Consider the following 14,759-nt stretch of genomic DNA (forward strand, 5'->3'; position numbering starts at 1 on the left):
AGGCGGGGCGGCCGCAACGCGCCTGCGCGGGCCGGCGGCGGTCGGGGCGTTTCCGCGTGGGGGCCGTGCGCGCGCGGCGGCGCCAGGTGCGGGCGGGGGGCGCGCGGCGTTGCCGGGGCGACGGCGGGGCCGTTGCCAGGGCGACGCGGGGGCCGCGAGGGGAGCGGCCGGTTTCCAACCGCCGCTACAGAGTCGCGTAGACGCCGCAGCGGCGTCCGCGCTGGCGGGGCGCCCCCAAACCGGCACCGCGAGTCTCAGCGCGGTGACGAGCTCCCGGTGGCTCCGTGCGCCGCAGGGCCGGATGGCGTCCACGGGGAGCCCGGGCGAGGAGGCGCCGCTGGAGGACGGGCTGCCGCCCGCCAAAAAGCCCAGGTAACTTTAACTCCCCTTCGGAGAGAGCGGCGCGGCACAGACCCGCGGCGATCGTCCCGCAGCAACGGTGTCCGTTGCCCTTCCCGTTCTTGCCAAACATCACATGTCTGCAGATCGAAAGATTTCGACGAGGCCTCCTTCAGTTTCTGCCGCTACCATTTGCGCTTCCTCCCCTTGCAGGAAGCTGCTGCCGAGCCTGAAAACCAAGAAGCCCCGGGAGCTCGTTCTGGTGATCGGCACGGGAATCAGCGCGGCGGTGGCTCCCCGGGTCCCGGCGCTGCAGTCGTGGAAAGGGCTAATCCAGGCCCTGCTGGATGCTGCTATCGACTTCGATCTGCTGGAAGACGAAGAGAGCAGAAGGTTCCAGAAGTGTCTGCACGAAGACAAGAACCTGGTCCACGTCGCCCACGACCTCATCCAGAAGCTGTCTCCGGTGAGTACGCTTGTCGCGCTGGACGTGACCATCCCAGTGTCCCGCCTGAGCGTAGCGTTTGGCTTTCGGGAATAATTCGGTCCTCCGGCACCCCCTGAGAGCCGAGGGAGTGCCCGATGTCTCCTGTAGCCTTGCAGAGCTCTTGGAGAAGCGTGCGTGGGGTTGTCGCACGTTCCTTTTGCGTGAAGTATCGCGAGAAGCCGGGCTCTGACCTCGCCCTCCCTCCCCCTCCCAGCGCACGAGCAACATCCACTCGACGTTTTTCAAAGACTGTTTGTACGAGGTGTTTGACAACCTGGAGTCCAAGATGGAGGACTCGGGGAAGCAGCTGCTGCAGTCCGTGCTCCACCTGATGGAGAACGGGGCGCTGGTGCTGACCACCAACTTCGACAACCTGCTGGAGCTGTACGCGGCCCACCAGGGGAAGCACCTGGAGTCCCTCGACCTCACCGATGAGAAGAAGGTGAGTAAAGCAGGTGGGTTTTTATTGTCGGGGCCGAGCTGGTACAAGGTCGGACTGTCCGGCGCCGTGGCTCTTCCACCGCCCGCCTTCTGACCCGCTTCCTCGTTATGCTGCGGCTTTTTCGTGTCAGCGTGTCCTTTTTCTATTTGTTATTTCGATTTCTCTTGTAGTTCTGCTGCTAAAGTCTCTTCTCAGACTAGAGCAGCTGAAGAATAAACTTTGTAGACCTGAGAAACGTGCTGAAATAATATTTGGAGTTTTCTCCTCCTTTTTCCCCGCTGGGTGCAGCACTCTGGGTCAGCCTCCTTCCCTCAGCGGCAGCACAGGCTGCTGCCCTCGTCCTCTCTCGAGCAGGTACAGCGAAACCCGAAGAAGAAGCTGCAAAGCTTCTCCAAAAATTTTTAACAGCGCGTATTCGGAAAGCGGAGGAGGTAGGAAGCGGGTCCTGGAGCAGGAGATGCGGGCCGGCGGTGGAGAGCGCCCTCGGGCCGGGATCCCGTGGAGGCGGCCTCGGCGGCGTGCTGAGGTCCCCGGGGCGTTTGCTTGGTGCAGGTGCTGGAGTGGGCGCAGGAGAAGAGGAAGCTGAGCGTGCTGCACATCCACGGCGTTTACACGAACCCCAGCGGCATCGTGCTGCACCCGGCCGGCTACCAGAACGTGCTGCGCAACACCGAGGTGATGGTGAGGCGGCCGCGGCTCGGAGGCGGGGCGTGCACGGGTCGGGCGCCGGGCGCGGAAACGAGCGGAAATCCACCGCGTGCTGCAGGAACAGCGCGCAGAAAGCGATGCTCCCATTCCCGGTGCCGCTCGGTTTTCCAGCCGGACCTGGCTGTCCCTCACCGGCCGAGCGTTGCGCCCTGGGGAAGCTCGGGGGACACCCACCCTTCCTAAAAACGCCTTTCCTCCTCCAAGCGGGAGATCCAGAAGCTGTACGAAACCAAGTCGTTCCTGTTCCTGGGCTGCGGCTGGACCGTGGACGACACCACGTTTCAGGCGCTGTTCTTGGAGGCCATGAAGCACAAGTCGGACCTGGAGCACTTCATGCTCGTGCGGCGGGGAGACGTGGACGAGTTCAAGAAGCTCCGCGAGAACATGCTGGACAAAGGCATCAAGGTGATTTCCTACGGCGACGAGTACACGGACCTGCCCGAGTACTTCGAGAGGCTGGCGAGCGAGGTCGCCACCCGGGGCCAAGCAGGTATGGGGGCCGCTGGCCGCGTCGCGCGCGTCTTGGGGATCCCGGCGCGCGAGCTGAGCGCGGGTAGAATAACACCTCCCTTTTCTCTGCGTTGTGTTGTGTCGTTAAGCCTTTTCTGTTTTGTTTCCCCGCGGAGGGGCGCGGGGACGTCCCCCTCCGCTCTCCCCCAGGCGCGCCCAGAGAGGGGCAGCAGCTCAACGGCCCCGCGGCCGCCCGCGCCGAGGCGAGAGGTAAGGCGGCCCCGCGCGCGCGGCGGCTCCGGCGCCAGGGAGGGGAAGCAGCTTCCAAAGGGCCTTTCATTCCCCGCAGGCTGCAGCAGCTGAGCCCCGGGACCCGGCTGCTCCCCAGGACGAGCCCAAGCCGGTGCCTCCGGGGGAGCCAGTTGTGGAGCCCCTCCAGCGCCCGGCACCGGCGAGGCCAGGGCAGAGCCTCTTCACATGATGTAGAGAACCGGTTCTCTCCATGCGGTTTTGTCTCGACGTTGCTGCTGCTGCTGCAAAGCCGCCGCTGCCGAGGCGCCTCGGGCAACGCCGTGCCGGCACCCCCAGGAGCCGTCTGCGAGGTGAACCACCTCGTGCACCTGCACGGGGGAAAAAGGGTGCGAAAAGGGCAGAAGGTCATCTCTAGGGCACGGACCGCACATACTCTTTTGCCATCTGCGCATGAGGAGGAGACCCCCAGATACCCCCAGCCCGTTTCTGGAAGGGTCCGAGAGGGCGGACTGCGCGTGACAGCTAATCTGCATGGGAAGCGAGGAAGCACCTCCCAGAGCGGGGCAAAAACCTATAAAAACTGCAGACTGTGTGAATGGGGGGGGGGCTTGCTTGCGACGACTGAAGAACTCGAGCGGAGTCAGCGGAACCAGACAGGAGCTTCCTGCCTCTGCCCCCCGCCGCCGAAACTCCCGAAAGAAAAAGGACCAACAGGACAACGCTGGATCCGCGGGTGGTGATATCTTTTCTTTCGCGCTCTCTCTCTCTCCCCTCTCTTTTTCACTCTTTTGTTGAATATCTTTGTGTTAATAAATCTTAAAACTGGTTGGCTGGTGTTGTTTCACCTTAATTCAGTCCAAGGGCATCACAAACTTGGTCGTTTGGCCCCAACGGAAGGGAGGTCGTGCTGAACGACTCCCTTCGGGCCGCGACACATGATGCCTGGTTTGATATCATTCTTTTTTATTTAAATCAAGGCTGTCCCCAGCCGCCTCTAATAACACACTTAGCGCTTTTGTATTCTGTACTTTCAACTAAAAAATGGGACTCGAGCAGGTTTTTTTTTTTACTTGAAGCTCTAGTTTTCTAGCCCTTTCTTTATACTGTACAGTATTTTGTATGTTAGAGCTTGTATTAAAGGCCTGATCCGTTATTCCCTCGTGTCTGGCGTTTGATTTATATTCCACCTTAAGTGTTTTATACGGACCATGTGGACTTAGACCGTTGCACACCGCAGACAAGGCAGGAGCCCGGCACCCCGCCGAGGAGGAAACACGTCCTTGCTGCAGGCAAGTTAGTTATACGCAGAAAAAACAAATTACCAAGTTTATTTATATAAATTATGTCTCTTGGAGCAGACAGCGTTCAGTTTATTGCACTAGAGCACATCTGCGATACGGAGCTACACGACACGGCACAAGTTTGGTATTATCCGACGTAGCACTTGAGACCGGGATCAAGAGGCACTCGAGGGCGAGGAGGGCGCAGGGAAGCAGCAAGCGGCCGCCGCCTCCCAGGGATTTTTTCTCTCTTTGCCAGCGCCGTCGAGCGTACGCGGGGGCAGGCAACGGCGCGGAGGATTGTTCGTACCGCGCAGCGGGGCCACGAGCCGCTCCCGACCCTCGGATCGCCCCGCGGAGGCCGGTACGAACAGTACAAAGCTCCGAAGGAGGCCGAGTCGCTCGGCAGAATGGAGGAACCCAGGGGAAGGGCCCGTACGAGCGCTCCAGCTGGAGGAGACAGGTTTTATCCAAAAATAAACTATAGTCAATAAATACGGCAGGAGCACGGAGCTGGCGGGAGTAAGCACAACACGATCACGCCACCTCCTCCTCCCCTGGCGGCCCCCCGCCCCGGCGGCCCTTCTCTCTGCCTCGCGCTACGCGGGAAAGACTACAGTCGGTCGCAGGGTAAAGCATGTTCTCCCGAGACATCCGCAAACAGCGATTTGGTGCGATAATCGGCGTTAGGCCTTCATGAGCGCCGCCACCACCGCCTTGGCGTTAAGGCTACGCAGATCACAGTAGGTTTGTCCAGTACCGACGAAGACGATGGGCTTGCTCGTGATGTAGGTCATGGAGATGGCGGCACCGACCTGCCGGCAACAAGCGTTTTATGCTACAGTCATTCTGGAAGGCTTTTAACACAGGCGTTGAGCATAATTTGCGGTACGTGTCCCCCCGGGCTGCGTGGGATGCGCTTGCCGCAGCAATTCCAGCCTTATCTCCTTGGGGGACCACGCTGAGGGAGTGGTCAAACGTTCAGCCTCATCCCCCTTCCCATAGCTGCCTGATCCCAGTTTTGTTTCCCTACTGCAATAACACAGGCAAACGGGAAGAGCGCGCAGCCGTCTTTCCGCGCGTGCGGAAATTGGGTCAGTCTGCTCCATTTTAAGTGGCTCAGGTGCAGGGGGAGGCAGAGGACCGCGGCCGAGCCACCCACCTTGGCTCGCTCGGCCCCTGCCCCTCCTGCCACCCGCGGGAAGCTCTGTGCGAGAAGAAAGAGACCCCCCGGGTGACGAAACGGCCGCCTCACCTTGTCATCGATGGTGTCGAACTTGGTGAGCACGATGCCGTCGATGAGCCGCGGCGTCTGGGCCATGGAGTGATCAGCCAGGGCCTTGTTGAACTTCACCTGGGGAAGAAAACGTGCCCAGGAAACGCGTTTGTGATGGGGCTGCGGTGTGAAACCCTCAGTGTCCGCCCTCATCCCGTCTTTGGGTTCGGGGAACGAATTCCTGGCGCTCACCAGCTGATCCACGGCCTCGTTGCCCACCAGAGCTTCCCCGACGAACAGCACCAGGTCCGGAGCATTGACGGCGATGAGCTTGGCCAGGGCCGTCATCAAGGGCGCATTGTCCTGCATGCGGCCGGCGGTGTCCACCAGGACCACGTCGAAGCCCTGGTTACGAGCTGGGGAGCGGGGAGGCGGCGTGAGCGGGAGAACACCCGCGGCTCCCCCGGGACGGCGCCCGCGGCGACCCACCGTAGGAGATGGCCTCCATGGCGATGCCGGCGGCGTCCTTGCCGTAGCCCTTCTCGTAGAGCTGCACCATGGCCCGCCCGCCGTGGCTCTCCGGCGGGTGCAGCGCGTTGAGGCGGCGGGTGTGCGTGCGGAGCTGCTCCACCGCCCCGGCGCGGAAGGTGTCGCAGGCGGCGATCAGGACGCTGAAGCCGTTCTCGATCAGCCAGAAGGAGATCTGCGGGCGGCAGCGCCCCGTCACCGCCGCGCCCGCCGAAACGCCCCCCGCCGCCTCGCGCGCCGGCCCCGGCCGCGCCGCCCCCCACCTTGGCCAGGTTGGTGGACTTGCCGACGCCGTTGACGCCGCAGAAGGTGACCACGTAAGGGCGGTGCTGGCGCTGGGCGTCCATGACGTCCCGCAGGACGTCCACGCGGCGCTGGGGCTGCAGGATCTGCACCAGGGCCTCCTGCAGCGCCTGCTTCACCGTCGAGGTCACCGCTGGGAGAGAGGAAGCGGAAACAACCCGTCACGACCGCGAGCGCCGGGGACACGGGGGGACTCGCGTGAGCCGCGTCAGACGGAGACACAGCGCAGCGCGGCCACTTACTGGTGAACGTTCCCATCACTTTGCCTTCCAGTTTCTTGGCCACCGACTCGCAGAGCTGGACCGCGATCTCAGCCGCCACGTTTTTCGCTGCGAGGAGGAGGAGAGCGGGGTTAGCGCTGCCGGGTGAGGTCCACGCACGGGACGTGGCGGGGTCCCGCTGGGCCCCAGGAGCTCGGTGGGTCAAGGGAAGGAGAGGGATGGAGACGGCGTTGCAGGATCCCCATCAGACTAGCTCAGATGTTCCTTCAGAGCATCCCAAACTACAGGATAGCCTAAACGGGACCCGCAGCCCAGCAAGACACCACTGCTGTCCTCCCTTGGCTTGTTTCTGTGCTGCTGAGGACCCCCCAGATGCGAGGCAGGAACCTGCTGCACCATGGGTGAACAAGAGCTGCCCAAATCTTCAGCGCCACCCACTCTGGAGCCCATCTGAAGCAGCGCAAGGACTTGGGGATCAACTCAGAAGAGTTCCTTCCTCTAGAAGGATCTAACGCCCCTTTTCCCACAGCCTAAAACGTTCCCAGCGTATTCCAGACGCACCAATCAGGTGATCCTTCATCTTCTCCAGCACCGGGTCCATGTCCTCTCTCGTCAGGCTCTTGGATCCCACCAGGCCCTTCAGCATGCCAAACATACCTCCCAGGCCACCCTTCTTCGCGCTGCAGAGAAGCAGAGCCGTTACCTTCACGCGCGAGGAGCAAACTGCACGAAGCACGCAACAGCGAGACGCAGAAAGAGCCCATAATACAGCAGAAACACTATTTTTCTCCGCTGCATTACAAACTGGTTAGACTGGGAGATGAGTTTTGGGAGAGAAAGCAAGGAGTGTGCGGCGATGGGGGGCTGCGAGAGCCCTCACCTTGGTTTCGAAGGGTTCTGGATGACCTTCTCCTCCTCAGGCTCTTCGTCGCTCTCGTATTCGAGGTCGTAGAGGCGGCCGGGCTCCCGGTTGCGATCCCCCAGGGCCTGCGAGGGAAAGACGCGCGCTGAGCAGCTGTAGCTGCTTCGCAGAGAAGCCGCAGCTTCTCGGGAAGCGGGTGGGAGCTGTGATCCTAGATAACAGCACTTTCCCAGCCAGCCGCGGAGACCGGGCTGATCCAGGAACAACACCCCCACGCCGACAGAGCATCCCAAATTCCCTTACCGCATCGGGGTCGAACTCCTCGGCGGGAGAAGCCTCCGAGCTTCCGTTGGTAGTGGAGTTACTGTAATCGAGTACTTTGGCATTAGAGTTCCCCAGATCCCACACGCGGGGTTTCTTCCCCTTCTCCTTCTGAGCCTCAGGCTTCGGAGACTTGCTGGAAGAAAGAGCAAAAACACATTTTGTCCGACATAATCAAGAAGGAGCAAAGATCGCCTTGAAAACCCTGAAGTTTAAGAGCCCAGATTTCGATCAGAAAGGTCAACATTAAGGTTAAACCTGGCCGATTCCAAATCTCCACAGAGTTTATTTATCTGAACTTTAATCCTTGATCAGGCTCGATGCAGGCTGCTTTCGCCCCAGCCAGGCGCCCAAGCCCGCTGCCCTTTGCTCGCGCCACGGCCCGCCACGGCAAGCTCCGCGTCCACATGCTTGGCAGCCGGGGCCGGCACCGCGGCGCTCCCGGGCACGCTCGGCATTGCCGGGTTTCTGGGGGAAGAGACCGGACCGTTTCATCCCACCAGCAATCCCGAGCAGGCCATCTCCCCTTCTTTCTAGCAAACAGCAGGCACAGAGGGATATAACTCTGAAGGCTAAATATCCAGTCTTAAATCTAGATTATATCTAGATTATCTAGAACATCTAGATTAATAGAGCCCCAGAAGTAGCGACCAATAATCTCAGTTTCAGACAGAAATCCTTACTGAAGCTTTGAACTCAAAATGATATCACGAGCATGGTCTGATGACTGGGACAACTAATTTACAGAGATCACCATAGGAAACGGGGGCTTGGAGATCACAGAGATGGCAGAAAGCGTCGTTTCCACCAGTCTTCTCCACGCAAACCCCCAAGGGCTGGTTCCAAACATGGGCAAATCGACCGCTGCCAAGGACGGAGCCGTCCCCCTTACCCACCTCGACTTCTCTCCTGCTTTCATGTGTCTCTTGAAGAACTCCTCCCGGTTCTTCTGCAGTATCTCGTCCTTGGTCAGCTCTTCCTTGTCCCCAGCTGCGGAGGGCTGCTTGTCACCTGTGGCCGCTTTGCCGGATGCCGTAATGGCTTCGGTTCCTGGACGAAACAGCCCCCGTCAGCCTTTACGCGGCACTTGAGCTGGGCTCAGTGACTGCGAGGCTGCACCGTGCCGTGGCCAGTGCTGTCTCGGCTTCTGCCGAGAGGCCCAGGACAGCTGGGGGCACCTGGCCCGCGTTTCAGAGCTCTGGCTTATTTATTTCACTCTTATTTACGCTTCCCCTCAACTCACCCTCCTTTTTGGAACCTTTGTTCTTCTTGTTCTTGGCTTTCTCCTTCGGCTTCTCCCCGCGGGTTTCTATCATGCACTTGACGGTCTTCTGAGACTTCATCGACTGCTCAAATGTCTTCATGACAGTGGGAGCTCGGACTTTGCTGCTCTCCTCTGCCTCCCTGCGGAGAGGCAGCCCGTCAGCTCCGTCCCCCAAACCGCCTCTGCTCCGCACAGCGGCTCAAAGCCCCCAAAAGGTCAAACCCAGCCCAACCCGGTTTGATCCCACCCTGAGATTTCCCCGGGGCAGGGAGCCTCGTTACCGGAGCAGACGCAAAAAGTCATCCTTGAAATCAAAGGTGCCGTTTAGGAGGCCCAGGGCGCCCTTCTGCTGGAACTCGTTGCGGTATTTATCCCTGAACTCCTTGTGCACATCGTCTATCAGCTTGTCCACGTAGGTTAGCGTCAGGATCTTCTGGAAGCCCACCTGCGCAGCAGCATAACGAGACGCGCTTCAGCCAGCGGCACGCACACAACTGCACTGGGGAATTTAATTAATTGCGCTATCTCGTCAGTGGGGAGGAAGCAACGAGCTTTCCTGGATGTCACACGTTTGATGTGAAGCTCTTTAATTTCAGCGATCAGACGATGCGTGAGGCTGCAGGCTATGATTTCTAATCTGATCTCCCGAGCTTTTAATACGCCCTCAAAAAAGAAACGTAGCACACAGCAGAGCTTTGCGTTAAAGGTGACACCGCTAAAAACGGGCTGACTGTTTCAGAGCAATGAAGATGCGCTGAAGGTTGGTTGAATTCAGAAATAAGATAGAGAAAATCTGAAGAGAAAATCGATAGAATACGTGCTAAAGGAGGAAAAATTGGGTGTTTCTGGTTTTCTAAATAGATACGGTCAAACCGAGCTCCCACGTTACTGCTCTGTGCCGGGGTTTTATTAGGATTAACGGTCTGTATGTTTTCTTCTGAGTTTCAGTGCTGAAGTTTTAACCCTATTGTATTTTATTAGGATGCAGCATGACAAATTGGGGCAGTTTGTCACTAAAAACAGAGCCATGTTGCACTGCAAAACCCTGTCCGTGGGGGGAAACGACACGAGAATCCCCGAAACGCCGGGAAGCCCCCAGGGCCGGGCCTCGGCCTGGCCGAGCCCCTCATTTGGGGGAAATTCAGGAAAAAACAGGCGCCCGCTCACCACGAAGACCAGCTCGAACTGGTTGTCCAGCTTGTACTTGAGCGTGAGCGCCTCATGGGTGAAGGAGTTGCTGCCGCCGCGCTCCTGTGGGAGAGACACCGTCAGCCACCCAAAATGGCGGCCCCCCCCACAAGGACAGGGTGACCCCCCCCATAATGGTCCAGCCCAACCCCCCCCCCATAATGGTTCAGTCCACCTCCCGCAGGGCCGTTGGTGCAGCCCCCCGCCCCCCCCCCAGGGCCGTTGGTCCAGCCTCCCCCCGCCGCCATGTCAGGTGGTGCCGCCCATCCGCCCACCCCCCCCCGCCGCCATGTCAGGTGGTGCCGCCCGCCCCAGCCCGGCGCAGCCCCCCACCCCCACCCCACCCCCCCGGCGGCGGCGGCGGCACCTGGAGCAGGACGGAGCGGATGAGGGCGTTGACGGGCGCGGTGGCGGCGGCGGCGGGCCCGCGCACGCCCTGGAAGCACCACAGCACCAGGCCGCCCTTGCTGAAGATGGTGAAGAAGTCGAGCATGGCGGCAGCGGCGGCACCGGGCCGGGCTGCGGCAGCGCCGGGCACCGCCTGCGCACACGTCGCACTGCCGCCGCGCGCTTCCGCCGGAAGCGGCCGCCCGTCGGGGGAGGGCGGGGATTGGCGGGCGGGGCGGAAGGGGCGGGGCGAGGCGAGGCGGCATGCTGCGCTGGGGGCGCTGGGGGCGCGCGCTGCGCCCGCGGGGGGGGGCGGGGGCCGCGCGGCGGGGGGGCCCGTCCCCCCGCTGCGCCTCCGACCTGTTCGGCGGTGAGTGGGGGGGGGGGGGACACGGGGGGGGGCATGGGGGGGCTCGGTGGGGTTGGGGACCTGGGGGTCATTGGGGACTGGGGGGGGAGATCGGGGGGTTTGGGGACCTGGGGGGTCATTGGGGACTGGGGGGGCACTGAGGGATCAGGGGTCATAGGGGATTGGGGGGGGGATCGGGGGGATTTGGGTACCTGGGGGGGGCATTGGGGACTGGGGGGGGCGCTGGGGGATCAGGGGTCATAGGGGACTAGGGGGGGATCGGGGGGATTTGGGGACCTGGGGGGGCATTGGGGACTGGGGGGGGAGATCGGGGGGTTTGGGGACCTGGGGGGGCATTCGGGGACATGTGGGGGCGCTGGGGGATCGGAGGTCATAGGGGACTGGGGGGTCATTGGGGACTGGGGGGGGATCGGGGGGATTTGGGGACCTGGGGGGGATCATTGGGGACAGGGGGATTGGGGGACTTGGGGGTCACAGGAGACTGCGGGGGTCCCCGGAGCACTGGGGGGGGGGTCCCTGGGCACTGGGGGGGTCACAGGAGCATTGGGGAGCTGGGGGGGGGTCACTGGGGGCTAGGGGGTCTTTGGGGATTCGGGGACCGGGGGGGGGCACTGGGGACCTGGGGAGGACACTGGTGGATCAGGGGTCCTTGGGATCCTGGGGGGAAACTAGGGACCTGGGGGGGGTCACTGGGGGCTCAGGGGTCCCTGGGGGATTTGGGGACCTGGGGGGGGTCACTGGGGACTCGGGGGCCCTTGGGGGATTTGGGGACCTGGGGGGGTCACTGGGGACGTGGGGGGGTCACTAGGAGCTCAGGGGCCCTTGGGGGATTCAGGGACTTGGGGGGGGTCACTGGGGGACCGGGGGGGGGGTCCTTGGGTGATCAGGGCTTATAGGAGACTGGGAGGTCCCTGGGGGTCATGGGAGGATTGGGGGGGGCACTGGGGGCTCAGGGGCCCCTAGGAGATTTGGGGACCCTTGGGGGCATTGGGGACCTGGGGGGGGGGAGTCACTGGGGGCTTGAGGACCCTTGGGGGCATTGGGGACCTGGGGGGGGTCCTTGATGGATCAGGGCTCATAGGAGACTGGGGGGGTCCCAGAAGGATTGGGGGGGGCACTGGGGGCTCAGGGGCCCCTAGGGGATTTGGGGACCCTTGGGGGCATTGGGGACCTGGGGGGGGGGAGTCACTGGGGGCTTGAGGACCCTTGAGGGCATTGGGGACCTGGGGGGGGGAGTCACTGGGGGCTTGAGGACCCTTGGGGGCATTGGGGACCTGGGGGGGGTCCTTGAGGGATCAGGGCTCATAGGAGACTGGGGGGTCCTAGAAGGATTGGGGGGGGGCCACTGGGGTCCCTAGGGGCCTGGGAGGGGTCTATAGGGGTCGGGGGAGTCTATAGGGGTCTGGGGGGGGGTCCCTAGGGCACCGGGGGGGCACAGGGGAGTCGCTGTGGCCCTTGGGGGCCCGGAGGGGGTGCCGGGGGGGTCCCGTCCCGGCGGTGACCCCCCCCCCCGGTGCGTCCGGCAGAGGTGGGGCGGGCGCTGCAGCGCGGGCTGCCGGGGGGGCACTGGGGGGGGCCGGGGCGCCCCCCGCCCGAGCAGGCCGACGTGGTGGTGGTGGGGGGCGGCGTGCTGGGCTGGGCCGTCGCCTACTGGCTCAAGGCGCTGGAGGGGCCGCGGCGCGGCGGCATGCGGGTGCTGGTGGTGGAGCGCGACCCCACGGTGAGTGTGTGTGTCCCCCCCCCCCGCCGTGAGGCCACGTTGGGGGGGTCCCCGTGCTCCCCCCCCCACGGCCACCCACCCCTGGGTGCCCCCCCCGCAGTACTCCCGCGCCTCCTCGGTGCTCTCCATCGGCGGCATCCGGCAGCAGTTCTCCCTGCCCGAAAACATCCGCATGTCCCGCTTCTCCGCCTCCTTCCTGCGCTCCATCAACGTGAGTCGGCCTGGGGGGGGGGGGGGGGCTGGGGGGGCAGCACCCCCCCCCCCACGGCGCTGACCCCCCCCCCCAACAGGAGCACCTGGGGGTGCCGGATGAGCCCCCCATCGACCTGCAGTTCAACCCCTCCGGCTACCTGTTCCTGGCGTCGGAGCGGGGCGCCGCCACGCTGGAGCACAACGTGCGGGTGCAGAGGTGCGGCCCCCCCGCAGGCCCCCCCCTCAAATCCCCCCCCCGGGCCCGTCCCACCCCCCCGGCCTCCCCGCAGGGAGGAGGGGGTGCAGGTGGCCCTGCTGTCACCCGCCCAGCTGCAGGAGAAGTTCCCCTGGGTCAACGTGGACGGCGTCGCCTTGGCCTCCTACGGTAGGGGGGCTTTTCTTGGGGGGGGGGCTGAAGGGGGGGGGCCGGCGGGCGCCCCCCAATCTTGCCCTCTCGCCCAGGCCTGGAGGGCGAAGGCTGGTTCGACCCCTGGGCCCTGCTGGGCGCGTTTCGGCGGAAAGCCACGTCCCTGGGCGTCTACAGCTGCGTCGGCGAGGTGAAATGTGAGCGGAGCCCCCCCCTTGTGTCCCCCCCCCCCAAAAAAAAACCACCGGGGTCACCACTCATCACCTCATCTCCCTCCCCAGCTTTCGTCATGTCCTCTGAAAATGAGGTGACGGCGCAGGGGCAGTCGGAGCCCGTGTCCCGCATCAAATACGTCAACGTAAGTCGTCCCCCCCCACCCCGCCGGGGCGGCTCGGCCGCCGGCGTCCTCGGCAGCCCCCCCGCCGTGTTGTGCCCCCCCCCAGGTCCACGCTCCGGACAGCCGCGAGTACCAGCCCGTGGCCTGCGCCATCGTGGTGAACGCCGCCGGCGCCTGGGCCGGCCAGCTGGCCCGCCTGGCCGGTGCCGAGCTGCCCGTGGAGCCCCGGAAACGGTGGGTGCTGATGGGGGGGGGGGGGGTGCATGGGACCCCCCCCCCCCCAAAAAAAAAATAACCCCGGTGTTCAAGCCCCCGCCGGCAGGTTCGTCTTCGTGTGGCACTGCCCCGAGGGGCCCGGCCTGGAGTGCCCGCTGCTGGTGGACACCTCCGGCGCCTACTTCCGCCGCGACGGCATCGCCGGCAACTACCTGGGCAGCATCAGCCCCGCCGAGGTGCGCGGGGGGGGTCCGGGGGGGGCACGGGGAGCGGGGGAACAGCAGCGTTCCCACCTCCCTGCTCCACGCAGGAGGACGAGCCGGATACCGGGGACCTGGAGGTGGATCACAGCTTCTTCGAGGAGCAAGTGTGGCCCAAGCTGGCGCATCGGGTGCCCGCCTTCGCCTCCCTCAAGGTAACCCCCCGCCTCCCGCCGCTCGGCCACGATTTTTGGGGGGAAAACCGCCCTGTTTGGTCCCGCGGGGCAGGTGCGGAGCGCCTGGGCCGGCTACTACGACTACAACACCTTCGACCGCAACGGGCTGCTGGGGCAGCAGCCGGGCGTGGGGAACCTGCTCGTGGCGGCGGGCTTCAGCGGGCACGGGCTGCAGCAGGCGCCGGCGGCCGGGCGCGCCTTGGCCGAGCTGCTCCTCGCCGGCCGCTTCCGCAGCCTCGACCTGCGCCGCCTCGCCTGCGCCCGCCTGCCCGCCCGCCAGCCCGCCCCCGAGAGCAGCATCGTCTGAGCCCCCCCCGCCCCCGAATAAAGCGCTTGGCCCCTGCAGCCATGTTGTCACGGCCCCAGCATGTTACTGGGGGGGATGCGAGGGGGGAATGGGTTCAGGGCTGGTGCCTCCATCGCCTCCTGTGCTGCCTGCTGCCCCCCCCGGGGCCTCCCAGCTGTTCCCAGTTCCCCCCAGTGGCTCTCTCTGCACCCCCACCTGCTCCCAGTGCCCCCCAATGCCCCTCTGGCTGCTCCCAGTGCCCCCCACCTGCTCCTGGTGCCACCCCAGTGCCCCTACAGCTACTCGTGGTGCCCCTCAGCTGCCCCTGGTGCCCACCAGCTGTCCTCAGTGCCCCCCACCTGCTCCCAGTGCCACCTCAGTGCCCCCCCAGCTGCTCCCAGTGCCCTCCTGGTGCCCCTACAGCTGCCCTCGGTGCCTCCCAGCTGCTCCCAGTGTCCCTACAGCTGCCCCTAGCTCCCCCCCAGCTATCTCCAGTGCCCCCCAGCTGCTCCCAGTGCCACCCTGGTGCCCCTACAGCTGCCCCTGGTGCCCCCCAGCTGCTCCCAGTGTCCCCCAATGCCCCCCAG

The 14,759-nt window shown here is 64.1% G+C and overlaps 3 protein-coding genes across 4 annotated transcripts; 2 read left to right on the top strand and 1 right to left on the bottom strand.

Moving 5' to 3' along the window:
• Positions 1-2: 2 nt before the first annotated feature.
• FAM118B (family with sequence similarity 118 member B) lies at positions 3-2,927 on the top strand. The gene is made up of 7 exons (XM_026097284.2): positions 3-372; positions 553-805; positions 1,041-1,268; positions 1,821-1,949; positions 2,181-2,466; positions 2,637-2,696; positions 2,776-2,927. Exons 1-7 carry the CDS (start codon positions 302-304, stop codon positions 2,787-2,789), a joined length of 1,041 nt encoding a protein of 346 aa, XP_025953069.1. The 5' UTR covers positions 3-301; the 3' UTR covers positions 2,790-2,927.
• Positions 2,928-3,990: 1,063 nt separating this feature from the next.
• SRPRA (SRP receptor subunit alpha) lies at positions 3,991-10,474 on the bottom strand. Its single transcript, XM_064524351.1, has 14 exons — positions 10,229-10,474; positions 9,841-9,924; positions 8,955-9,118; positions 8,653-8,813; positions 8,306-8,459; positions 7,392-7,545; positions 7,107-7,213; positions 6,788-6,906; positions 6,248-6,334; positions 5,966-6,138; positions 5,664-5,877; positions 5,427-5,590; positions 5,214-5,312; positions 3,991-4,773 (listed from the first exon to the last, which is right to left on the bottom strand). Exons 1-14 carry the CDS (start codon positions 10,352-10,354, stop codon positions 4,645-4,647), a joined length of 1,935 nt encoding a protein of 644 aa, XP_064380421.1. The 5' UTR covers positions 10,355-10,474; the 3' UTR covers positions 3,991-4,644.
• A 4-nt stretch (positions 10,475-10,478) lies between these two features.
• FOXRED1 (FAD dependent oxidoreductase domain containing 1) lies at positions 10,479-14,231 on the top strand. Of its 2 annotated transcripts, XM_064524352.1 has the most exons (11): positions 10,479-10,618; positions 12,145-12,338; positions 12,439-12,549; positions 12,629-12,747; positions 12,821-12,915; positions 12,993-13,094; positions 13,179-13,255; positions 13,341-13,468; positions 13,557-13,686; positions 13,761-13,865; positions 13,939-14,231. In XM_064524352.1, the coding sequence occupies exons 1-11, from the start codon at positions 10,513-10,515 to the stop codon at positions 14,191-14,193; spliced, it is 1,422 nt and encodes a 473-aa protein (XP_064380422.1). In that variant the 5' UTR covers positions 10,479-10,512; the 3' UTR covers positions 14,194-14,231. The 2 variants fall into 2 exon arrangements, with proteins under 2 accessions (XP_064380422.1, XP_064380423.1); XM_064524353.1 differs by lacking the exon at positions 12,145-12,338 and having other exon boundaries at positions 10,521-10,618.
• The last annotated feature ends 528 nt before the right edge of the window (positions 14,232-14,759 follow it).

Source organism: Dromaius novaehollandiae, chromosome 21 (assembly GCF_036370855.1).
Source record: "Dromaius novaehollandiae isolate bDroNov1 chromosome 21, bDroNov1.hap1, whole genome shotgun sequence".
In the NCBI taxonomy this organism is placed as follows: domain Eukaryota; kingdom Metazoa; phylum Chordata; class Aves; order Casuariiformes; family Dromaiidae; genus Dromaius; species Dromaius novaehollandiae.